The sequence below is a fragment of the Mesoplodon mirus genome, assembly GCF_964341445.2.
Source record: "Mesoplodon mirus genome assembly, chromosome: 19".
Lineage (NCBI taxonomy): Eukaryota > Metazoa > Chordata > Mammalia > Artiodactyla > Ziphiidae > Mesoplodon > Mesoplodon mirus.
In genome coordinates this window covers 19,909,761-19,935,586 of record NC_138995.1, presented here as the reverse complement: position 1 = coordinate 19,935,586, position 25,826 = coordinate 19,909,761, and the positions used below count along the sequence as shown (strand labels likewise).

At 44.2% G+C, this 25,826-nt stretch overlaps 1 protein-coding gene across 2 annotated transcripts; it reads right to left on the bottom strand.

The window, feature by feature from the left end:
• Positions 1-1,051: 1,051 nt before the first annotated feature.
• DYNC1LI2 (dynein cytoplasmic 1 light intermediate chain 2) lies at positions 1,052-25,826 on the bottom strand. 2 transcript variants are annotated; one of them, XM_082606160.1, is made up of 13 exons: positions 25,704-25,826; positions 25,500-25,573; positions 23,384-23,500; positions 18,555-18,785; positions 13,092-13,261; positions 12,269-12,362; positions 10,916-11,051; positions 8,641-8,752; positions 7,935-7,994; positions 7,139-7,180; positions 6,617-6,734; positions 5,676-5,792; positions 1,052-4,038 (listed from the first exon to the last, which is right to left on the bottom strand). In XM_082606160.1, the coding sequence occupies exons 1-13, from the start codon at positions 25,808-25,810 to the stop codon at positions 3,938-3,940; spliced, it is 1,479 nt and encodes a 492-aa protein (XP_082462286.1). In that variant the 5' UTR covers positions 25,811-25,826; the 3' UTR covers positions 1,052-3,937. The 2 variants fall into 2 exon arrangements, with proteins under 2 accessions (XP_082462286.1, XP_082462287.1); XM_082606161.1 differs by lacking the exon at positions 18,555-18,785.

Here is a 25,826-nt window from a genome sequence, read left to right as displayed (position 1 = left end):
AATATTACCATTTAAGAACTACTAATGTGGAAACTGATTTAGGTAAGATCATCAGTGGATGTTATAAAAATGATGTGTAAAAGGTGGCTGAAATCCAGCATCTTCAATGGTATCACCCCACTTTGATAGATATGGGGGACACTACCTTAAACAAGGCATCGAACCCAGCATCACCAATACAGGGACAACTTGATGTGCAATACTAGAACATACACAATCTCACTTATAGCATTCTTACAAAAAATGTTTAACCTAAATGAAATCATGAGGAAACAATAAGACAAATCAAATCCAGATTGTGGGATATTCTATAAGACAACTGGCCTAGACTCAGCGAATATATTTAGGGGTGAAATGCCCTGGTGTTTAAAACTTATTTTAAATGACTCAGGGGGAAAAAAGTATATGTGTGTGTATTGAGATAGATATAGGGAAGGAGGGAGGAGGAAGAGAGGGACAGAGAAAGCAAATATGAAAAAAAGTTAGTAACTGGTGAATCTATGTAAAAGAACATGGGTATTCAATATATTCCTCTTCCAACTTTTCTGTAGGTTTACAATTTTTCAAAATAAAAAGTTGGGGAGAAAATCTGTGTAATAAATCAGCTTTAAAGAACAGAAAATTCAACATGCTTAAAGTGTAATAATCAGAAACACAATTCATCTCTAATATAAGGTGTCCGATTTTCTTTACTGTTGCCCATTTCAGCAGGTGAGAAGCATTATGGTACAGCTGCTCTGAAATTCCTCTATGAATCCTCAAGGCTTCTAAATTAGTTAAGTGAAAATTTCTTACCCAATTCAGATAATCAAGAACTTATCTAATAGACAAGAAAATACGTTGGACAACTCACACCCCTTGTACTTTACTTACAGCCTGGAACTCCACATATATCAAAATATGGTTTTAAAATATTCTTTAACAGAATTTCTGATAATTTCAAATGAGAGAGGTATACATTTTCAGCTACATGGTAGATACCTTATATGACTAGCAGACAATTCAGTGTATCTCCAGTGGGATGATTTATCATAAAGAAAGTCACCAAAAATTGTAAGCAGTCTGGATTTGTGTTTATTGAAGCCAGTAATTAGAGACATCTTTTCCAGCACTAGAAAGCAAGGTTCCACATGACTGCATACTGCATCTGGATAGAGCCACACCCCTGGACTAAGGCTGGTGGGAGAATAATCTGCAGTCCTAATTTTAAGTTAAAAACACCAATAAACCTAGTATAGAGACAACAGTGAACTTTCACTTACAGCATCAACATTGTTAAGGTCATGATGTACAGAGCAGTCACTTTCAACTTTGTTAAACTAATAAAACACATCTTCAGTTTAAATACTGGTTTAAAAATGCCAATCCAAAAAAAAGAAGTGCAAACAAAATTAAATAATTCTAGCAGCATACCCGTTGCATTTTTAGGAAAGACCAATTCATGGCCTTTATCGTGGCCTTATCTTCAAGGTTGGGCTTATTTCTTTGATTTTTCCATTTTAAAGACAAACAGCAGATGTAACCACTACAATGTACATAAATAGTCATAAAATTATCTTTAACAGTCTACCAAAAAAAACCAAAAAACAGTCTACCATACAAGTGTATTCTGCAAATGAAATGAATTTTACTTTAAAAAGTAAAGGCTGTTTATTGTTTGGCCTTTGGTTCCAATGCACGAAAATCTCAAAATAACAAAAAATATGCTCCCCCCTCCCACCCCCCCCAAAAAGAACCCTGCAGCTCCCCAAAGTTGGTAGACTTTGGCAACCACTGAGCACATGACACTATACACCAGTTTCTTCTGATCCTAGGAGTATCCACTTGTCATGAGAAACTAAAGTGATCTCCAAGAAACCTTCCTTCACCAGACAGGTGTCTTAGCATTTCTTCGGTTTTAGTACATTTTATATTGACACAAAAAGTGCTTATCAGTTTAAATGATAAAAAATAAACAAAAAGTAAAGTTTTGCATTAAAATTTAAAATCACACTGTATCCCTCTTAGGCATGTGCCGTTCGAAGAATTCTTTCTTATTTCTGAGGTCACTCATTTTGTGCCCCCTGACCTTGCCAGCTGCTATGGAGGGATTAAGTGACCCCATCATTCGTGGGGCCACAAGCTGTTTGGCATCTATTGGTCATTATACTACAACCATCATTCCAAGTCAGTTTACTGTCATTACCTGGAAAATCTGGTAACTGGAAGCCATAACACATTAAAAAAAGAAAAACTGAATTAAAAAGGGGGGAAAAAAGTGTATTTTCAACAATATGACTGGCACAAGAAACACATTTTTGTTTGTCAGAAAGGCAAGTAAATACTCAGCTTTCTCCTTAACAGTGTTCAGACCTTTACAGAAAAGCAACTCAAGACAGTCTTAGAGTCTTGTTATATAACATATGATATTAAGTTATGCCCAGTATGGTTAGTGGTCAGTCAAATCTGGTATGTAAAAGTAATGACATTAGGGAAGTTATGCTTAGACACAGTACAACAAACATTCATATAAAAAAAGTAAATTCCACATAAGTGAACTGTAGTTTTTCCCTTGATTTGACAACAAATGTTTTATATATTAAATTAATGGTAGTGTTTGCATTTCAATGTTCTGTGTCATGTATAAAATTAAAAGTGCCATTTTAAATCCACAGAAGTCACTTCCAGGATGATGCTGTGACATGACAATGTGCATGAATTTGCCCTAAATGGAGACACCTGAAACACTTATTTCCATAAGAAAAAAATGCTACAGTTTATGAAAAACATAAAACAAGAGAAATTTCCATTTTCAATATAAAACATTCACACTTATTTGTCCATCTGATAGCACTGATCAGACCAGGGAGCTAGGACAAAACCCTTGTGCATCAATGGAACTCCACGAAGGTTTCCAATGACCATAAGGCAGGGACTGGTGTAAGCCAATTAACTGGAGTGTATTTACATTAAAAACCTCCTTCAAACTTTCTGTAGCACACTGCATTATGGTAAAATGAGAGGTTGGTCACCCATTCTCTACTAGTAGGCCAGCCTGTGGTAGTTAAAAAAAAAAAATTTTTTTTAAACAAAGCAGAAGCTATTTAGAAAACACAATTCAAAGTAAACTAATTTTGTAACTGCTGACTTTAAACATACCCCACAGTGACTACCCCACGACGCACACGCGTGGAGCCCAACATCTCCCACGAGGACATGGCCTGGGCTAAGCACGTGAGTCCTGGGCAGCTGCCATCTTCCCCAGCCCCATACCGGCTCCATCTGACTCAGGCATCCCCACACTTAACACATCTTTCATAAGTTAAAGATGCATTCAGAACAAGTCCAATTCCCATTTTGCTTAGTGTTTAGTTTGGAAATGCTTCTGATTTTAAGTCTTAAAAATGATTATTCGACTTCTACTGAACACACTGTATTTACTAACACTGCTCATCTCCACCTCCTCCTCCACTTTCTGCAACATTCAGCTTCCCTACCAACACTTCTCTCATTCCTCCTTTCAGTCTTTCTCTTTCCTGGACCTTCTGCTACTTAATCTGCTTCCCAAGAACAAGTGAATCTGTTAACATGCAACTGGTCAGACTAGCTACCATCTGATCAATGACTTCCTGGTCTCATTGGCTCCACCCTGAAAGTAAGTGGGCCCTCTTTCTCTCCATCTACCTTCCCTCCCCAAGAAGCCCAGCTGCACTTGCTGCCCATCAGAGAGCCACATGCCTGAGAGTCCAAGGGTTATCCTTCACAAAGGGGTCTGACACATAACCTTCCTAAAGGTGCATTTCACACTCGGACAAGCCAATGAAGTTTTTTTTTTTTTTTAAGTTCATCTCCCCTGCCCCAAAAAACTGATAGCATGTGCCATATCAGAAAAATCCTGGTCTTAGAGCAGATCAATATAGTTATTTGGTCATTTTACATATGCACTTTTTAAGGAGGATCAGGCTTCATTTTCTGTTGAAGAGTTTGTTACCATGGAGTCTGGTTTTCGAGTCATCCTATCCAGTTCTTCCTGAACATTTGTCAACACAGTCTTTTGTCCTTTAAAGAAAAAAAAAAAAGCAGCAGTGATGAGAGCAGAAAAAAAATTTTTTTTAAGTAACATTTAAAATTATACAGATTTCTATAATCATTTTTGGTGATAATAACTCCAATAAGAATGAGGAAAGTCTTTTTTCATTGCAATCGTTATAAGGAGACAGACTCTAATTCAGCCCTTCTTAATTCCAAATGCCACAGGTCTGGGCTCCCTGACTACATTACTGCCCCCTGCCTGGGGATGCCTTTGTGCCAAACACAAAGGCCTTTCTGAAAACCCTCTCACCCCTATGCACTCTCATCACCATCTTCCTAGAGGTGGTATCTGAGTTTCTGGCATGCAGCAAACGACTTTCTGTGCCTCAGACAGAACAGGTGTTTATGTTTTGTTACTAATTACAACTGACTCACATGGATATCCTGGAACACCGTATTTCAATAAGAATATAAGACTAAGGTTGGCCATTTTGATACAGCACAAAGTTGGTGCACATATCTTTTGTTGTTGAACACTAACTGGGGCCTAGAAGTGACCCCTATTTCCTCCCAGGGAGTACCAGTTTATAGCCTGGGCCAACAGATCAGACAGACTCTGAGTCTCCAAGAACTCCAGAGCACCTGAAGGCACAGGCTGACCTGACGATGGAGTGATTTCTTGAGGGTTTCCTTTGATTGGAAAACACCAATTAAGGAAAATACTGTATTAATATTCCATATAGCCAATGGAAAATTAAAACCCTTTGGAAATGGCCTCAAGCTTTCTGGGAAAATTTGTAATTCCCAAGGAACCTGGTTCTTTTGTTTCAGAGACCTCCGAGACATAGACTTGCCCTATGTGCCCACACGGAAGAACAGATGGGTGGGCTGTCACAGAGATGTCTATGTGTGACAAGGGTGGGGAGCTTCATGGAGGAGAAAATGATGACCCTCCAGTGAGGCAGTGAGGGTTCACAGGCAGCGGACGGCAAGACTGGAGGCAGTAGAGTGAGCAAAATCCTTATAAAGCAACACAGGATATTACAGACTAAATAAAATGTCAATGGTACACTCCAGACCATGACTTCCAACGGGCAGAACTTCTACACCCGGGCCATGTACTGGGTTGACCAAAAAGTTCGTTATGTAAGATGTTACAGAAAAACCTGAACGAACTTATTTTTTGCGGTACGCGGGCCTCTCACTGCCGTGGCCCCTCCCACTGCGGAGTACAGGCTCCGGACGCGCAGGCTCAGCGGCCATGGCTCACGGGCCCAGCCACTCCGCGGCATGTGGGATCCTCCCGGACCGGGGCACGAACCCGTGTCCCCTGCATCGGCAGGCGGACTCTCAACCACTGCGCCACCAGGGAAGCCCCCGAACGAACTTTTTGGCCAGCCTAATGTTTAGGATCTACCTCAACTCACCCAACAGTCAGTTCTTGAGAACCTGAATATACATAAATCCCACCTTAAATGTACCAAGAAACACACATGGTAATAAGGTAATCCTACTGTAAAGTATACTGCTCAGTATAAGGTGGAAATCTGTTCAGAACATCAAGGGGTCTGCAGGTCAGTGAAAGCAGACACTCCTGTCCACCACCCAACCTTCCAGCACTCCCCGATCACAAGGGTCCTAAATCTTTGGGGGCCCTTCAGTACCTGACTTCTTGGCTGTGCCCTGCACCCCACCAGCACCAGGACTTCCAGGAGAGCCTGTTTTTTTACTCAACAGACTATTGAAGAAGCTGGCCAACACCCCTTCACTTGCTGCATTATCTAAGGAAACATTAAGAAAAAAAACATCACACAAACTGAATGACTCAATTAAACGGCAACAAACTATTTTTCAGCTTGGAATTATCCATTTGTGGTTATGATCCTCCTAGGATACTGAGCAGATTCATTCACTGTGATGCCTTATACATTGCCACTGCTAAGGCTGATTATGTGTTAGCATAATTAGTAAGTGGAAACCTGTTTAGATTTCCCACCTGTTCAGAGGCATAATAGATAACCTGTGCTCCACATCATCTCCCTGTCCATGAGGCAGTGTTTTTCAAAGTTTTATAAGCCCGTAACGTTCCAAAGCTGCTGTGAAAAGCTCTCATTCAGAATAGAAGACAGTCATCGAACATGCAAGAATGAAATATAATTTTAGGATTTTACTGCAGCCAACATCTTGGGGTATTATTAAGTCACTGGGGTAAGGGCTACTTAAACCAGTAAGTAACTGAGCTTGACAAAACAAGTGACAATTCATAAATGGTAGTAATATAAACCTAATAAGCAACAAAACTGAGAACTCAAATTATACATTTTAAAGTGACTTCTCATGCTGTATTCTTCTCTGAATATAGAGGCCTAACCAGGGTCTTAAACAAAGCCAGGTGCAAGGGCCACCAATTCCAACAAAGGAGCAGGCCTTGGTCTCTGCCAACCATGAACTCCCTCTCTCAGAAAGAGGAAGTGGAAAGCAGCCCTTCTTGGGAAAGAAAACAGCAGCTGCCTTGAGTCTCCACCTTCCAAATCCAGCTACTCAGCCCCTAAAGTAGGAATGAGGCCTAGGACTAAACCACTCTCCAAAGAGATAGGATACATACTTTTGATGTTTGGGTCCGGCTTCTTTACTGACGTGCCTGGGGAGGCACTAGGCACGCTGGCTGGCCCTCCCCGGCCCTGGGTTCTTGGAGAGCCAGAGGGTCCTCTTGCAGGGGATTCCTAAGTCCAAAACCAGCCCAAGTCACACACAGGCATAAAAATAACAGAAAGTACATATCCCAAAAATGAAGACAAGCTTCTGCAGGGTATTTGTCACAGTCTAGGGAGAAGGGTGGCAGGAATGGGAGTTTGTGCCCAGCTCAGTCCCTTTTTTAGATCCCAATTTCTCCTGAGAGAAGAGATACCAAGATAACAAAACCTGTTGACTCTAATTCCCAGAGCTGTATTCCTTCATCAGACGTTTTCTGAGTTCCTACCATGTACCTGGCCCTGGGCTTTTAGGGGGACCAAATTCCCTCTGAATATACAAAAGCTCACACAAATGTAAGCTCTCACAAATAATGGTATAAAGTTTGAAGACATGACATTGGGCCTTAACCCTCTGTTTAGTTTAAGGTACTCACGGAGGCTCTCGTGGGTGTGGCTGGCTGCTTGGCAAGGAGTGACTGCAAAGAGAGGGACACACCGACCATTAACCAAGGCCTGCAGAGTGCACTGAAGGTCCGGAGAAACACTTCCAAGTATTCCACTAGAGGGCACCATTAACAACAACCAAGTCAGAGGTTCTACACTATAAATGCAAAATATTTAAATTGAGCAATTTGGTATACGGTGAACAAAAAATACTCCCAGTAACCAGTTTTGAAGCTAATGCAGCAAGGAGAGCACAAAAGGAGAAGTTGGCAATAAAAAAACATCAACGGCCCCCTGCTGACCTGCCTGCATCATCAGGCAAACCCGTGATGTGTCTAACAACACTCTCAGTGAAACAGAAAGGTGGGACTGGGTCTGCATTCTGAACTGTCAGCTTGGGTTTACTCTCCTCACCTACTAAACGTATATATCAGCTCACCTGCCTTCACGCACAGGGCTGTGTGGGGCTATGTGAACTAACGGAAGTGAGGTCAGGGCGTTTGGTAAACTGTCAACATGGGAAATACTATGCCAGAAAATCTACATTTGCAGACAGAACAGGTACTTAATAAGATACTAAGCCTATCACTGTAGGAGAATCTGCAAGGCAGGAAGGGTATCCTCTGAGGGGCCCCCTACCCTGTACCAATCTTAGAAATGGGAGAGAACAAGAACTGGTGGCAACCCCTTTGTCCCTGCAAGCTCTTTGTGATACCCCCGCCTCACGCCAGAGAGGTGGTTTCATTTGTGAGAAGGCCTCTGCTCTGGCCTCACTGGTCTTCTTACCTGTTGCTTCATTAGGAACACCTGCTCATCCTCCGCTGCCAACTCTTTGTCGTGGACCAGCTGTGAAGTGAAGTGACACACTCATTCGTGGTCATAGACCAAGAACACCCCAAACTACTTGTCAAAATTCATGCTGAAAGGAGAATCTTGTGCTCAAGTCTCAACATGGGTTTGGGGAGTCCCTGCAGAGACTGAAGAGGTCAAGTCTTTCTAGCCTGGCAAAGACCCTGTTCCAAGACCAGCCTTGGCATATGGCCAAATGACATTTTTAAGTCTGGCAGGTTCTAAACAATACCTCCCAGATCCGGGTCTGCAGGCGATCACAGGAGCAAGTGGGATCTACTCACAGTAATCCAGAGGCAGCAGTGGCAGTCCATCACACATGCTGTGCCACCCGGAGCCAATTACATAACACGATTTCATCTAAAGACTTTTTCTAAAAGGCCCTTGGATTAGTTTTTTTACCCCCCCCCCAAATGGTTCAATGTGTGAGACTTGTTTCTTTATAAGTTTCTTTTCCCATGAAAAAACCCTACAACTACTTCTTTATTTTTTGGCAAGGGGGCCACGCTGCGCAGCTTGTGGGATCTTAGTTCCCCGACCAGGGATCGAACCCAGTCCCTCGGCAGTGAAAGCACAGAGTCCCAACCACTGGGCCGCCGGGGAATTCCCCACCTGCAACTCTTAAAGTGACTGATTTGGGTACCTTTCTCACAGGAGGTTTCACAATAAAGTCTTCATATGCATCTTCTGGCTTCACAGTTGTGAAATTTTCATGTAAAATAGCTATTTTCTTTTCATTGTCCCAGCCTGCAGGTCTAAAGGCAAAGACACAGAGACTGACTTGCTTTTCCTGGGACTGCCTTATGGAATACTCAGCGCACACTCTGGGTTAGAGAGGACTCCCAGCTGAGATCCTTTCCCACAAGTTCTGGTCTGCAGTTGCCGGGCCGGCTTGTAGCTTTTGGCAGACAAGCCAATACTCACTGCAAGTGTAGTCCATCAGCTCAGCCTCACAGGTCCTGCTCCATACTGAGTTCGTGAGGCCCAAGGCCTAAGGAGCCAGAGCGAGATCTTACTGACTACACATGCTGACCCACAGGAAGTGTTCAGAGCTTTTCCATAACTCTGCCGAGAAGAACAAGGACACAATGGGGCCCTGTTCTGACAGAGTGGAGAATACAGAGCAACACATAGGACAGAGCTCAGGATAGGGCTGTTTCTCTGGGCTTTGGTATGAAGACACCCCTGTGAGCTGTTTCTCTGAGAACTCTTCTTTCTGACAACAGTTTTCTTATGGATTGGTTAATTTTACTGATGTGTGAATATGTACCCTGGAGCCAAGGGGAGTAGCAGGACCTGCACTATCCTGGGCCTCAAACCAGAGGGACACAAGGAGTTCTTGAGGATCCTATGTGGGAGCTGCCCAGCTTGACATCACAGGGCAGGATGGCACCCAGGTTCCATTACGCTAAGCTGCAGCCTAGGGTAAGGAACAATTGTAAAATGCCCTACATGACATAGTTTTATCTAGAAGCTCTAAAAGATGGCAACTGATCGTTCCCACAGGCTTCTCATTCTCTATCCAAATCCTGCTCCACAGCTCTAGAACCAAGAAGGTGCTTAGCCAGGGCTCTCCACCCCAATGGCTCCGACGACTTCACCGGCTCCCCAACAGGCAACTACCAACAGGACCAAAGGTGCAAAGGGACAGAGCATGACCAAGATACTGCCATGACTCGTGTCACCTTCAGAAGCTCTGAGCTTCTTCTCCACTCCAGACCAGCCCTGAACACATCCAGTCTCCCTGATCCTCCTTCTCCTCAGGATCACAAGTGATTTGGGCACTGACTGACTCCAAAAGCATACCACTCACTGAGAGCTTGTGGCTTTGGTGCTGGCCTGACTGCTCTAGACAACGATTCTCTAAAATCAGTCTAAGTCTCTATGTCTGCTGTCTGGGAAGAGCCCAAGTGAGGCTCTCCCTAAATGTTGAGGAGGCAGCCTGTTCGGTCCCGAGAGCTCTCGGCTTTCACACCTTCAGTCTTCTCCCAGACTCTCCCACCCTTCCACTCCTTCTGGCCTGCCTGGGACGCACCACTCACCCTCCCAGCATCACTCCTCTGCTCGCCCTGCCACACTGCCTCTACTACCCCAGTACTGCCCTACCCCTCCTCGCTGTGTGTGTCCCTTAAAGTGCCATGTGCAGGGACCACATCTCATTCATTTCTGCCCTCAGCATAGAACCTGGTCTCCGAGGAAGTGCTCAGTATTTGCTGAACGAACTGTAATTCTTTCTTAAGAGGATATCTAAGCCTAAACACATGATACTAGCACAAGTCCTCTCAGAGACCACACCTTCAACATTTACTTACGCGTGCACAACACCCGCCATTCTCCACTGAGAGAATGACACGAAGTAGGACTAACAGGTATCCAAGTCTCTGCCCAGGACAATCAGCCCCAGTGGCTCCTCAAATGTGAAACACCGGAAACACAACAGGCATTCAGTACAGCCAAAGCCCAAGCTGATGCGGCGCAAGAGAGGGCGTAGGCAGTCATCCCTGCCAATGGATGCCAATAAACCAGATGCTTCAACAGAAAACGTCCAGGATCCTCAAAGTGCCAATTCCCTATACTACGACTCCCTCACTCAGCCGGCATTCTACCAGAGTTGACAGTAAGTGGCAAAAATGTTTTAGCAACTTGCTCTCCATGAAGAAAGGCAGCACCCCTAACCTCACTCCACCCAGTTCCCTCAGACTGGAAGCAGAATGGCAAGTAATCTGGAAAAGAGCAGAGATGGAAAGGTGGGTGTATATATGCCCTATGAGGTCCAACTCCAAGCACGTTGCCCCAAGGTAATAGAAAGCTGGCTGTATAAGAAAGAGACAGAGGCATCTTACTTGGAAGGATAAAATGTAAAGAGCAAATGTACCAGGAAGAGAAGCGTTTGAAAGCATCACCTATAAAGAACTCACATAAAAACTGCTTCCTTTTCCACAACTAAGGCAGGCGTGGTAAAGTGGAAACCATATGTTTTATGAACAATGTACTTATACAACAAGTCGAGGTTTTTCTCTTCCTTCACTGATGTGTAAATCAAGGCGGCTCCATCTAATCAATCTGCTTAAGGAAAACCAATTCACTGCAAGAGAAGACAAAAGCAAATACATACAAGCACAATCCTCAAAGTACTAGTCACAGGATACTCAGTTTTTGATCAACACACAATTAATATAAAGTGTTAAAATCTTAAGAACTAAAAAGGTAATAGTAGCAGAAGAAGCAGGTCAAAAGCATAAAGCATGTTGATGACAGCGGGCCACGTAGTTCATTTCTGAACATGTAAACTTGTCTTCTGACCCATCAGGTTGCGTCCCAAGCAGTCAACTTAATGGTTCTGAGGGTAGCCCAGGAAAACCCTCAGCATATCCAAGGTACACATATTCTTTCCTAGACAGATGCCCACATGTGATCAAGTTGGTCATTAAGCATATAAGAATTGGGTACCTACATGTTATTGGCACCCTCCACTGAGCTGGACAAGCTTAAGAGCCCAAAGGAAGTAGTGGAACTCACCCTTACCCTCCCCCGCCCAGGATGTGGGATGATGGCACCAACTGCTATTGGATTTTTACAGAAACAACACTCAAAAGTCTGCTGACACAGCCTCTCTCTCACGGACAGCACAAAACATAAACATAAAGGAAACCCTGTAGCACCCAAAACACTATCATGTTGGGTAATTAACCTTTTCTATAAAAAAAGCAAAGTTTAAAAAGATTTTCAAGATATGATAAAAATAATTTGCAATAAAATTACCACATATCATCTTTCTTCTTAATACAAAAGTCTACCAATGTACACCATTAAAAATAAAAAATAATCAAAAATAGGCACAAATTATTAAGTCTCAAATTCCAACACAGTAAACTTTTAGAAAGTAAAATGATGTATACCATGGGTCCCCAACCCCAGGTCCACAGACAGGTATTGGTCCTCGGCCTGTTAGGAACCGGGCCGCAAAGCAGGAGGTGAGCGGTGGGCGAGCGAACAAAGCTTCATCTGCCGCTCCCCATCGCTCGCATTGCTGCCTAAACCCTCCCCCGCCCCCCGTGGTCCATGGAAAAACTGTCTTCCACGAAACCGGTCCCTGGTGCCCAAAAGGTTGGGGACCGCTGATGTATACAATTTCACCCTGGCAAAAAACTATTCTGGATTCAGGAAGTACTTTTATCTCTTTGAAGAAGCCCCATTTGGAGGAAGCCTGGATTAGCACACATAGAGGGGAGCCTGTGCCCCTGGGCCCCAACACAGCACCCCAAGGATACACTGGAGGCAGAACCTCCGTAGGTGTGACTGGATGAAGTCAAAGTGCTCGTCCCTGTAATCATGCTCCTTCTCCAGGACACTCACCGCATCACACTGCAGGTAAGATAGAAAGAGAAAGGAGTCATCTTTTTGCCTCTCTGCCTGCTAAGGATGGGAACACTGTCTTTATCAGTAATAAAGTATCATGGCTTCAAAGAAGGCAGCCATGGGACTTCCCTGGTGGTGCAGTGGTTAAGACTCCGCGCTCCCAATGCAGGGGGCCCAGGTTCAATCCCTGGTCAGGGAAATAGATCATACATCCATGCTGCAGCTAAGAGTTCACATGCCACAACTAAGGAGCCCGCCAACCACAACTAAGATCCAGCGCAACCAAAATAAATAAATAAATAAATAAATTTTTAAAAAAAGAAGGCATCCACAGCCCAAAGTCCAAGCGTTAATTAAATAAATAGACAAGAGTGAAAAGCAACTAGTGATTCTTCTTTCATCCTGGGCCTCAGTTTCCACATCTATAAAGCAGGGATATGATGGCCCTGATCACCTCACAGTTGCTCTAAGAATCAAACAAGGTCACATCAGGAAACAGGCCCACTGGACATGGCTGTGCACTGCATACTCCACAGGGCTCCATTCTCACAGAATATGATGTGAATGGCACATGCTGCAGTTGGGCAACCTAGTGGCTCTGACTAGGATCAAAGAACTTTTGAAACCCCCCATTTTTTTGTTTGTTCTTTATTGGATTTTTTTTCTTAATGAATTTTATTTATTTATTTGCTGCACTGCCAAACCCAGCCAAGCGTACAATTCCCTGGCACACACCTTTGTGCACACCACCAACACTGGGATCCCCAGGTTATGAGTCAGCACGTTGTTACCAAGAGGCAGGGCCACATTTTCTTCATCAGGACCTGAGGTCAGAGGCCCTCTTCTCTGTGGGGAACCTTGACAACCTTCCTCAGGCTCAACATAGTCTTGAAAATCTTTCACAACTACAGGTGAAAAAGAAAAAGAAAATTACACACACACACACACAATAAAAAATGCACATGCCAGCTTTAGAAAACTGAAGCAGGTAGTAATAAGCACAAAACATAAAGAGTTGTGACAAACTTCTAACTGCATCTGACTTAACTGCAATATTAGGGATTTAGGGGTGGTGATACAAAATCCCAATTCTGACATTTTCAGTCAGTCTGAGCAGTATAACTTCAGAGCAGTAAAGATATTCCCCTGGTCATCTTTAATTGCATCTAACTCTTAACAATTAAACAGGTTTTTAAAAACTCCCAAGGCTTCAATAGTTCCTACTATGAAAAACAAAACAAAACACTTTTTTTGGGGCCATGCTGCAAGGCTTGCAGGATCTTAGTCCTGCTACCAGGGATTGAACCCAGGCCATGGCAGTGAAAGAGCCAAGTCCTGACCACTGGACCACCAGGGAATTCCCAACACTTTTCCTACATATTTTACATTTTCAAAATATTAGGATAGTTGAACTGTGTTACTTCAACAGACACGACCACTAGAATAGGTTACAACTTATAAAACTCCTCAGAGTTCTCATTAGAACCACCTGAATTACCAAGAACATGCTGTTTCCATACAGCTGAGGTGCGTCCGTGCTAAAGAGAGAGGCTGGACTTGCCAGCACCATCTGCATCTCCTCATCATCCTCACTCTTGTGGACTCAGTTTCATCTTTAGGAGATCCTGAGCCACATGTGTCACGGACCTATTCCTGCCTAACACAAGAAGGGGTGAGTGATAGAACATCTAGTTCTTGGCACTATTTTGGCCATGGGTGCAACCCCACAGGAGGGCCTTCAAGCTGAGAGTGGTCCATGGTCTTGGTTAAGGCAAGTGAACACAAAGTCTACAGACCTGCACCTTTTCCTGAGTGCTTCAAGGTTACATGTCAGGCCAGAGAACAAGGACATGATGATTAAAGCTACTTCGAGCCGGCAGCTCTACTCTTCTACACACAACATGACTAAAGGACCAAACGGACTTTTACTCTCATCCACAACATGCTCACTGAGAAAACACAGACAACTAGATTAAAGAGAATCTAGAGAAAAGTGCATGTACTCTTCTTCACCCACAGAATAGGTTTTAAATATTTTAAAACAGTGAGTCCTAAGTTACAAAGACTTTAGGTTATTGTTATATAAGCTTCTGCAATTATCTGGGAGCACAATGTCTTTCATATAATACTGGGAAAAAACCACTGCCTAAACCCTAAAGTGCAGATATAATATTTCATCTCTACAACTTCTCTTTAATTAAGCTCATTCATATAATTTCATTGCCAATATAAATAATCTACTCATGGGACTTCCCTGGCAGTCCAGTGGTTAAGACTCCACGCTTCCAATGCAGGGGGCGCAGGTTCAATCCCTGGTCGGGGAACTAGGATCCTGCATGCCACGTGGCCAAAAACAAACAAAAAACACACAAAAACAATCACTCAAGAGATTTTTTTTTTTTAACCATCAGTGCAGTTTATTTCTTCAGATTCAATAAATGAATACTCAAGAGATTTTTACTGCATTGCATTTTGGACAAAAACAGAGAAGGGTTTTCTGATGATTGTTGAAGGCTCTTAAGAAATCAAAGGCTCCCACATTTTCTCTCTCTTTTTTTTTTTAAATCTGCTTTACTTTAGCTTTATGCAGCCAAGACTGACACACAACAAACAGTGCAATGTTTAAAATATAAATCTGATTTTTTTTTTTTTTCTTTTTGGCATGCCTCACGGCTTGCAGGATCTTAGTTCTCCGACAGGGATTGAATCCGGGCCACGGCAGTGACAGCCTGGAATCCTAACCACTAGGCCACCAGGGAACTCCCTAAATTTGGTATTTTTGACATATGAATACACCCATGAGTCAGTACCACAATCAAGACAGTGCATTTATCTATCACGCCCAGAAGTTTCCTTGTGCCTTTTGGTAATCTATCTTCCCCACCTCTCCTCAACACCATCCCTAACTCCAGGCAACCACTGATCTGCTTTTTTTTTCAATACAGATTAGTTTGCCTTTTCTAGCGTTATAAATGTAATTTATATGTAATTACATTTACATATGTAATTACATTTATAATATAAATATAATTGAGAATATGTACTCTTTTTAGTCTTCCCACATTTTCTCTTTAAAAGCATTTTAACAAATCTTCAAGTCAGTGAAAAATACAATGGCTTAACTGTCTGGGTAATATCTATAATTGCCTAAGGTCACGTGAGGCACTCAAACAGGCTTCCAAGACAGTGAGCATGGCAGAGCCCGGAGCAGGTTACAGGTAAGCTAAGTGACTGTGGGAAGGAAGGCAGGGGTGGGGCAGCTCCAGCAGTCTGCTCCACAAACCTCCACTACCCAGCATGCTGTATAAACTCTGCTGTATTCTACACAGGCCATGATATGAAAATGGTTGGGAAACCCTGGGCTAGGCTATTCATTCTCTGAAGGAATGACTTAATTACAGCTATCCAAAAACAGTAGGAAATGCACATGTGTTTTTAATAACTCAGCATTTTAGAAAATAAGTTGGAAGGCAGAGCAAATATCCATAACAGAGGTGGTGAAAAGGAATGATAAAAACATAGTGAGGACTGCGTAATCTGGATAATAAAATGTGCATTTCCCTTAGGATACACACATACCACAGTATTAGCAGTTTCTCTCTAGGTGGTGGGATGGCCAGTATTTCACAGCAGGGGCCATCAGCCCACCAGGGGCTCCCCTTTAGCATCAGATGGGAGTGGCTATGGGAAGGAGACTGCAGAGCGCCGCCTCTTTCTCTTCTTTTCCCTCCTACCTCATTGATCACCCGTTAGTTCCACAGTTCTGAGAAGACCCAAGAGATTGCACCTAATCTTCTTCCTCTACTTGATAAGCAAGTGAAACCCCAGACACAAAGCAGGAAAGATAAGACTAACCTACAAACAAGCACCACCTTCTGGCAGCTTTAGGGGTTGCTCTGCCCTCCCCCTCAGACAAACCCTGCAGCCAAGCAGCTGCCACAGATTCAGGACCACTGAGGAACCTAATCCAGAAAGAGACTGGCTGGCCATGGAGCAGCTTTCCAAACTCAGCAGATTGGACACTGGTGTTGGATCAGAAAGCAGGTTGGGTGACAGCTCTTTGCTCATTCAATACAATACCTAGAGTCCAATTAATCTGGAAAGTGGGAGTCCTCTAAGCAAGAGGACGGCCAACCACTTTATTAAAATGTAACCTAAAACTAGCACTAACAAAGCACTCCTTTAACGGGTAACAGAAAGGCGTGAGTACCATTCCAAACACCTCAGAGGAAAGGTGGTGAACACAAGAGAGGCTCTCAGAAGGTTAGCCAGAGCCATGAGGCACGGATGTGGTTCCAGCAATCACCAGCCGCCCTCCACTGTCCTCTCCTCTTCCTCCTTACAACCAAACCGAGCACTGATACTTAGAACACACAGCCACACAGACTGCATTTCCTTAGGAAATGTCTCCTTAGGAAGACAGCAGGCACACACCCTTCAGCCCTTCTTTGCTTTTCCTCCATCCTGCTGCCTGCAACACAGATGTGAAAGCTGGAGCTCTGGTTGCCAAGAGGAAGAGAACCACACCCTAAAGATGACAAAGCAGTAAGCACAAAGGAGCCAGGGTCCTTGACTTGTCTTCCTCAAGATGCTTTCCAGGCCTGAACTACCTCTGGATTTCATTCACAGGAGAGAGAAATAAAACCCAGTCTTGTTTAGGCCACTGTTATTTTGGGTTTGTGTCACGTGCAGCTCAATCTAATCCTAAGCAACACAAACATCAATGACTAAGACCACAAAATAAATTCAGTGTGTCATGGGAGCACAAGCTCCCCAGAAGCGGGCACCTTGTCTGCTGTATGTATCCCCAATGCCTTGAACAGATCTGGCACCAGGCAGACAGCCTCCCCGTCTGGGAAAGAAAAATATCCTTGGCTCAATCTCTTCCTTTTTTTCTGTTTTAACAAATCTTTACAAGGTTCTAACTCTAGGAAAACAGGTTCAGAAACTGAAATCTCCTGTGCATTAACCCACTAGTCTGGGTACGATGGTAAATGCGCAGTGAAAGGAGAACAGCTCTTCAGGCTCTGAACTAGTCCCAGAAGTTGTCTTTAGGGTCTCTATTTCAGGGGAAAAATAGGCTTTATCTAGAAAGGTCAGTGTTTGAGGACAGATGCGCTGAGCTGCATAATAATCACTGCAGCATACGTGGGTGTCCCAGGAAACACACATGCACACAGCAAACTAAAGAATTCTATGTTAAGCTCCCTGTTTTAGCTAATGTAGTCAGGAGCAAGTGAAGTTATGACAGGAAGACACACAGCAAGAAATCTGATTTGAAAAGCACATCAAAATTTCTGAACCCTTCTGCCAGTAAGTTTGAAGATCCTGTGTGCCATGTTCCAGAAGCCCTCATTAAGTCACTAAAGGGAATGACGTCATCCCGTGGAAATAAGCCAGGGGCTGAGCCAAGACTGCCCTGGCCAAGACGGCGCTGCTGCTGCTACAGCTCCAGCCCCTGCCCCTCCCACTTCCCCGGCAAGTGAACAGAAGTTGATGTAACCGCACAGAAGCAACGAAAAGGAAAAAACAAGCTTCTGAACCACATTAAGGAAAAACAAAACAAAACAAAAAGAACTTCCTTTAAAGTTCTCTGTTCTCAAATGGGCTTGGATGCCCCGAGTCTTAAAACATCCTTTCATTTTAATGAAAAAAAAAAAAAAAAAGAATTTCTTATTTCTAACTAAAATCATATTTGCTGTATCTCCAAAGCAACTAAGGTAGGAACTGAAAGATTTATCTTTTGTGGGTCTTCCTTTAAACTTGTCAACAAGAGGGTCCATAGGACCTCAATGGAAATACGGGGAAATGGACTCAAGCTGCAGAGATCCCAGTAAATCTCTACACCCACTGATACTAACTCAGCACACCACGAGTTAACAGAACAGCAAAAAGGCTCACAGAACTGATCACGTTTTGGGGGCGAGGGAAGAACCCATATTATAAAAGAGAACCAATGAAAATAATAAGGAATACTGATTTACTTTCTTCAACTGTGACAGCTGAGATAAAGACTGCTTTGAAGACTTTCTGACTACTGAATCTACAAAAGCAAATCTGAAATAAATGGTGCAAACAAAACACAAACACTCTGTAAGGGAAGCTTTGCAGCCTCCTGACACTGTGAAAAGGAAGGTGGCTGGAACCATCCAAAAAGACGAGTGAATTTTCCAAATAAGAAAATCCTGTTTTACTTACACTTCCGTTCCAGCTCCCTCATTTCTTCTGGTGGAATTTTCATTTTATCAATGTGCTCACGTAAAACACTAGCCCATTTCTGTAGAGATTCCATCATAGTCCAAGGCCTAGACATGTCTGCAACAAAAATCACCAGGGTCTCCGGCAAGAATTCAGCAGAAACTGCAAATTTCAGCAGACCTTTGTGATACAAGTCTCCATCCAGAATCCACACATTGCAGCGTGTGTGATCTAAGAAAAGAAGTGAAGCTAAGTTACTGACAATGACCATCAGCACAGCTGAAAGAGCCACACAAGGAAGAACTTAAAGGTGACAGCCACAGAATTCCACACAGAACAGAGACAGAAATCCTAACCAGAAAAGGGTCCAAGTGCTCAGTGGACAGCAACTCTTCATCAAGGTGCCTTGTGAACTGTCTAAACTATAAAATTTTGTAACAACCATAATATACTGTGTCCACATCCAAAAAGATTCCAGCAATGTCTGAGGAGTAAAGAGTAAAGGACATTTTAGCTTTCAATAAGAATCAAAAGATACTAATAGGGCTTCCCTGGTGGCGCAGTAGTTGAGAGTCCGCCTGCCGATGCAGGGGACGTGGGTTCGTGCCCCAGTCCGGGGAGATCCCACATGCCGCGGAGCGGCTGGGCCCGTGAGCCATGGCCACTGAGCCTGCGTGTCGGGAGCCTGTGCTCCGCAACAGGAGAGGCCACAACAGTGAGAGGCCCGCGTACCGCAAAAAAAAAAAAAAAAGATACTAATAAAAGCTACAAATGTTCCCTGGACGACTGTGCCATAGTCTAAAAATCCATTCTTCTAAGATATCAGCAATCTGTGAGGCAGCAAGTTGTGTCGAAGAGCCTGTGGTTAAACAAGCTCTTCTTGTGTCAGGCACACTAAACAGTGTGCTCACATACCACAAACGGTGCCAAAGAGACAGGACCTTTGTATTTAAATGCAAGATAAACTCATTACTTATATAAACTGAGATATGAATTACGGGGTGCCTGATAATATTAAGGAATTACACTTATTTTTGATATGATAATGTTTTTAAAAATCCTAATCTTTTAGACATACATATGGAAGTAGTTACAGATAAAAAGATATAATGTCTGAAATTTGCTTTAATAATCCAATGTGGAGTGAAAAGAGAAGAGGGTGAGAGTACAGCTGAAATAAAATTGACCTAGAACTTTTAACCTGAAGGCAGGTGATAGATATATTGGGGTTCATCAAAATAGTCTATGCTTTTATGGAGTTTTGTTCTCCACAGTAAAGTTAAAAACATATACAGACAAAGGTGCAAGTGCTGACATTTAATGAAGCATGTGATTCTAAAATTATATCTGGATGATCAAACTGTAGAAGATATTTCTCCAAATTAATAATATACTTTTTAAAAAATTTTAGACATCTTTTTGAGAATTTTTTTTTAAAAATCATTTATTTATTTATTTATGGCTGTGTTGGGTCTTTGTTTCTGTGCAAGGGCTTTCTCTAGTTGCGGCAAGTGGGGGCCACTCTTCATCACAGTGCGCGGGCCTCTCACTATCGTGACCTCTCTTGTTGCGGAGCACAAGCTCCAGAGGCGCAGGCTCAGTAGTTGTGGCTCACGGGCCTAGTTGCTCCGCGGTACGTGGGATCTTCCCAGACCAGGGCTCGAACCCGTGTCCCCTGCATTGGCAGGCAGATTCTCAACCAATGCGCCACCAGGGAAGCCCGAGAATTTTTTTTAATAAAAGCACCATGAGGGAGAAATCCTACTATCAAAAATATCATTTCATTAACTTCCTCCCCAATAAATTGCAACTTAGCCTTTAAAAACCTGTCTTCTGTTAGCTACCTTTTTTTTGGGTACCATCAATTCACTAACATGCTGTGAAAATTTTTACATTCATGACTTTATTTCAACAGTACAACAAAGGTATCTACATCTAGCTATACTTTCAAACTCTAATGCATTTCAGATAGCGGTTTTGACTTGGATTCTACGAATGCCTTCAAAAATACTGCACTGTTGGGACTTCCCTGTCGGTCCAGTGGTTAAGACTCTGTGCTCCCAACGCAGGGGACACGGGTTCGATCTCTGGTTGGGGAACTAAGCTCCCGCATGTTGCACGACGTGGCCAAAAAACAAACAAACAAACAAACAAACTGTACCTGAAGTCTACAGATTATAATGTCTGCCCCTCACCAGACATGGTTCCTTTTTTTAGCCTTTCTTCCCACTGCCCACTACATATAACTCACCCATGTGCATGGAGATTACACATACCACATGTGGCATTAAATGGATGCCCCCAACCCTTAAGGCAGAGGTCCTTTGACATGCCATGTCCTACCACAAAACAAGGACAAGCCAGAACCTATTTTCTCTACCTGGGTGATTGCCTGCAAAATGTATATTTATAACCTAGTCACACCACACAATAAAAAATACTGGGGCTAAAAGATGTTTAATTAACCACAGGTAAGGGCAACTCTTTCATCAAAGAGGAACTTGCAAGTAGGCAGCTTAAAAAAATCCCATAAATGCAGAGATCTAAGTTTTTAAGGCAACCTTAAGGAATCTGAAATAAAAATTAACATGTATTTTAACTCAAAGGTAAGTGAATATAGTTACTTTGATGCTTGGCATGAAATATGTTTATGCCCCTTTGAAACAAGCAGCTATAGCAATGTCAGAGTATCTACACCATGTTTCATATACTTTCAAAAGGGTACTAGACCTACCACCTGTCTCAAGCACTCAGCTACACTTGACACATGCCACCTCTCATTCTGTCAACCTACAAATTGGTACCATTGCCCAATACTACAAATGAGGAAACTGAGGTGTAGAGTGGTTAAGTCAGTCACAACTAGTGACTACCGGAGTGGATTCTGAACCAGTTCTGCCTGGCTCCAAAGCCCAAATTCCTTCCACAATAATCATCAAAGGGGCTTCCCTGGTGGCGCAGTGGTTGAGAGTCCGCCTGCCGATGCAGGGGACATGGGTTCGTGCCCCGGTCCGGGAAGATCCCACATGCCGCGGAGCGGCTGGGCCCGTGAGCCATGGCCGCTGAGCCTGCGCGTCCGGAGCCTGCGCGTCCGGAGCCTGTGCTCCACAACGGGAGAGGCCACAACAGTGAGAGGCCTGTGCACCGCAAAAAAAAAAAATCATCAAAGACAGGAAGCAAAACACTCAGACATATGAGGCCCTCTAGCCCAGCTCAGTGACCCCTGAGTCCCAACCCTACCTACACAAACTCTGGTGGGCCTAGGTGGGCACTGGAGAGCCTCTGCTCTCCTTACACAAGGAGAGCCCTTAGCACCAGGTCTACCTCCCACCTTTCTTTCACATCCTTCAGAGAATGTTCAGTATGGCAAAGGAACCCGGGGAAGAAGGAGCAGGAATAAAATCTTGGGGTTCTAAGGTGACTACTAAGTTAAGATTAAAGGGTTTTTCCCCTCTATTTAAATGATTCTTGGAGCTCGAAGAATTAAGGTGCAAGGAAGGACCTGGGTTCAGCTTCTTCATTTTAGCAATAAGGAAATGGGGGACCAGAGGTGGTGGGATTTGCCCCCCTTATATAATCACCCCTACAGCATGGTCCTTACTGTACAAATGGGTAAATGCAATTTTAAGGAAGTAATTTAATGAAGATATTTCATCCTTAGGTTACATGGTAACTTTTCTACAAATAAAAAAAGCTAGGCATTAATAATTATTTACTTTAGAGCCATTCAAGATCTAACACAAAGCCTAAAAGTTTACAAAGGAGGTATTACTGACTAGTGGTAACCAAAAACCACTGTTCCAATCCAACTCACAATCGTACTTATCACAATTTAAAATGATATCTAATCCTTATAATAGAGCTTACCATGCACTTTTTTTTTTTTTTTTTTTACCATGCACTTTTAACCATCCCAATTACCCAGAAGGTAGAAAACGATTATTATCCACGTTCTAGACATGAGAAATTAAGAGAACATTATTACCTCTGAGCCTCTATTCTCTCCACTGGGGGAAAAAACAAAACAAAACAAAAACCCACAAGCAATCAGCATTTCTACACTGTCGCAAAAAGACTCAAAACTCTCTTGTGAATATCTGTTAAGCTTTTATACTCTAAACCACATCAATTTCAGATTCTCCACTAAAACCATGCAGAGTAACAATGGTGCCCAGATCAGTCTGCCAAGTGTTTCTCTCATAGAAAAGTCCAAAGCACTTAAAAACTTCTTAGTTTCTTTTTTTTTTAATAAATTTTATCTGTCTATCTATCTATCTATCTATGGCCCTGTTGGGTCTTCATTGCTGCGCGCGGGCTTTCTCTAGTTGTGGTGAGCAGGCGGCTGCTCTTTGTTGCGGTGCACTGGCTTCTCATTGCGGTGGCTTCTCCTGTTGCAGAGCACGGGCTTTAGAGGCTCAGGCTTCAGTAGTTGTGGCGCACGGGCTTAGTTGCTCCGCAGCATGTGGGAGCTTCCCGGACCAGGGCTCGAACCCGTGTCCCCTGCGTTGGCAGGTGGATTCTTAACCACTGAGCCACCAGGGAAGTCCAAAAACTTCTCAGTTTCTTACTTTTATGTGCATTTGAAACTTTACCCTCAGTCTCTCCTTTTAAGTAAGGGCTACCCAGAGCAGCAGGTAACAGGCCCATTCCCCATTTTGCTAACATACTCTGTAAAGAAAAATAGGTAAAGTCCTACAAAGAGATACACTTCATCTATTCCCCTGCGACTAATTCTCTTAGACCTAAAGAGAAAATTGAGAATGCCTGGGCATGTTGCAGGAGTGGCAACCGAGGAGTCAGAGACTTGCATGGATCAATGCTTCACTCACCATCTCGGTCCTCGTCGTGGACACTGAGGTAGAGATACTCTAGGCCTCTTCCTTTTTTGCCATGCTCAGCTCCTTGAAGTTTAGTCATGAGGGTTGTTTTACCAGAACCATCTTCACCTATAAGTGATGCATGTAAGAAGACAAAGCGTACCACTTATTCTAGGCAAGGATGGGGAGTCTGGACATTCACACAAGGAACTTTCATGTAGAGCTTGCTATTGAGGTCTCACCTGTATTCATAAACAAAGCAGGACCTGCTGTAAGAGTGGTCAGGGTGGGGAGAGGTGATAAAGGCGGCAATTTCCAAGATCTAAAATGACAATCTACTGCAGTCATCCTTACCTCACAAGGAAAGGAAGAAGGCAGGCCCGCAGGCCCTACCTATAATTTATAAGACACGCATCTGGAAAAGTGAAAGTAAAAGGTGGGGCTAGTTTCTCACAAAATAAACTTTTACCACAAGGAAAGCAAGAAATCTTCAGAATATAATTAACCTTAAAGCCTAGGGACTCTGAACTGAAACAGTCTGATCCTGCCTCATAATCATAAAGAATGAAGCTGTTATTCACCTTTGATTTTAGTACATTTCTTTCATAAGCACTCTGAAGGCTAGGAAACTATGGGCTATGGAAATAATTACAGACCTAAGCAAAACTCTTAAGCACTATCTTCGTAATTACCAAGCGACTCCTCATCCCCCTCTATCCAGCTAACAACTCTCCCTCCCCCCAAAAGAAACCTTAAACATCAGAAAGAGCCACCACCAAAAAACACTACTAAGCACCCCTGGGATTTAGTAATATGGAATTACAGAACATGAGAACTGAAAGGCATCCCACAGGTCAAAGTCCTCCTTTCCACCCTCAATGCCACTCCACGTCCCATGTGGACATGGTGCGCACTCAGCCTGACTTCAGTACCTGCTCATTTCGAGCCACCTGCCACTCTGCTGCCAGCATCCCCTTTCTAAACACAGATCTGGTGCCCTCGATTCCCCAATTCGCGAAGACCTCTAAGGGTCTTCTGTTCTCTGTTGCAGTGGTCATCAACTAAAGACCAGCCACTCCCCTCAAAAACAGTGGGAAAACCACCCTCACAGTGATTCCCGTGAGAATCAGAGGACGGAGGTAAAATAAAAGGCCCTTGAGAATTGGGTGCCTTCAGGAGAAAGCATCGACTCTTCAGCCTTCCACCATCTACCTCAAACTTACCTCATCAGACACGTTCCACAAGGAGGCTGTGGTAGCTTCCAACACCACCCCCCCTCGCCTTGTCACCTCTGTGTTCCTGCAAACACTAACCCTCTGGGCCCCTGCACGTTAAAACCTACCCTTCAAAACACCTAACTCCAAACAACATCAAGCCATATGACGTGCCCCCAATCATCTGTCTATGCCCAACATGGTGTAGTGCAATCACCAACACATCTATCTCTGTCTCACTAAACTGACATTCTTGTGCAGTGTCTGAGGGATGTCTGTGCTGTCCCAGTGCCCAACCGACAGGAAACGACCCACTCAACAAATGGCTCTCCTGTATGAATGAACCCAGCCAAACTCCCTTACTTGTATGAGGAAAGGAGACCACAGACGCTGAGGGACCTAACCCAGGTAACCCAGCAGTGAAGGCTAAAATAATGTAGGAAAAGTCCCCGGAGAGGACTCCAAGGCCTGCTGTCCTTTGCAGCGCCCCTCCCACCATGCACCGCTCATCAAGATAGAGAAATGGCTCCTGTGGCATCTCCCCACAGCCCGACGACCCCCAGTCACCTCGTTCACCCGCCTCCTCCGCTAACCTTATCTACTCCCTCCCCTCTCTACGCCCGCAGTTCGGTGAACTTCGTGGCTATGAGCGCAGGAAGTCAGGGACATTTAAAGCAAAGCTGATGTTGCGGCCAAAACACTAAGGAATGTGCCGACGAGCACTTGCCAGCATCCCTGGGCTCTCGAAAAGGGGCAACGTCCTGACCTCGGCCGTGGTGGACTTGGCCACTCTCAGGCTGTCCAGCCAGGCCCTTCCGGGCAGGCGGCAGGGGAGAGAAAGGCTGGCACCAGTGAGAAGGCGCCCGCCTCGCCCACCCCAGCTCCCCGGGCAACGCCCCGCCACCGGCGCTCACCGAAAACCAGGATGTTCTTGCCGGACGGCAGCTTGGACCTGGCGCGGGTGGACACCTCGCTCAGGATCGAGGACCTGTGGGGACAATGGCACAGCGGTCGGCCCCGGGGCCAGCCTGAACCTGACTGGCCCGCGACGGCCCGTTAGTCTGTCCGACAGTCCGGCCCGGCCCGGCCAGCCCAGCCCGGCCGCCTCGCGGTCTCACCATAGGCTCTGGCCCTCCTCCTCCTCAGTGGTCAGGTCGCCGGCGGCCGCCACCGCGGGCCCGTTAGGGCCCAGCAGCAGCTTCTTCTCCACCCCCACCGGCGCCATCTTGCCAACTGCAGCC

Excerpts from the sequence above, each read along its gene's own strand:
- DYNC1LI2 (XM_082606160.1), bottom strand. The coding sequence starts at position 25,810 with ATGGCGCCGGTGGGGGTGGAGAAGAAGCTGCTGCTGGGCCCTAACGGG. Across the intron at positions 25,574-25,703 it reads GAGGAGGGCCAGAGCCTATG|GTCCTCGATCCTGAGCGAGG; the intron begins GTGAGACCGCGA and ends TTGTCCCCACAG. Across the intron at positions 5,793-6,616 it reads GCCGGACCCAAACATCAAAA|ATAATGCAGCAAGTGAAGGG; the intron begins GTATGTATCCTA and ends ATGTTTCCTTAG.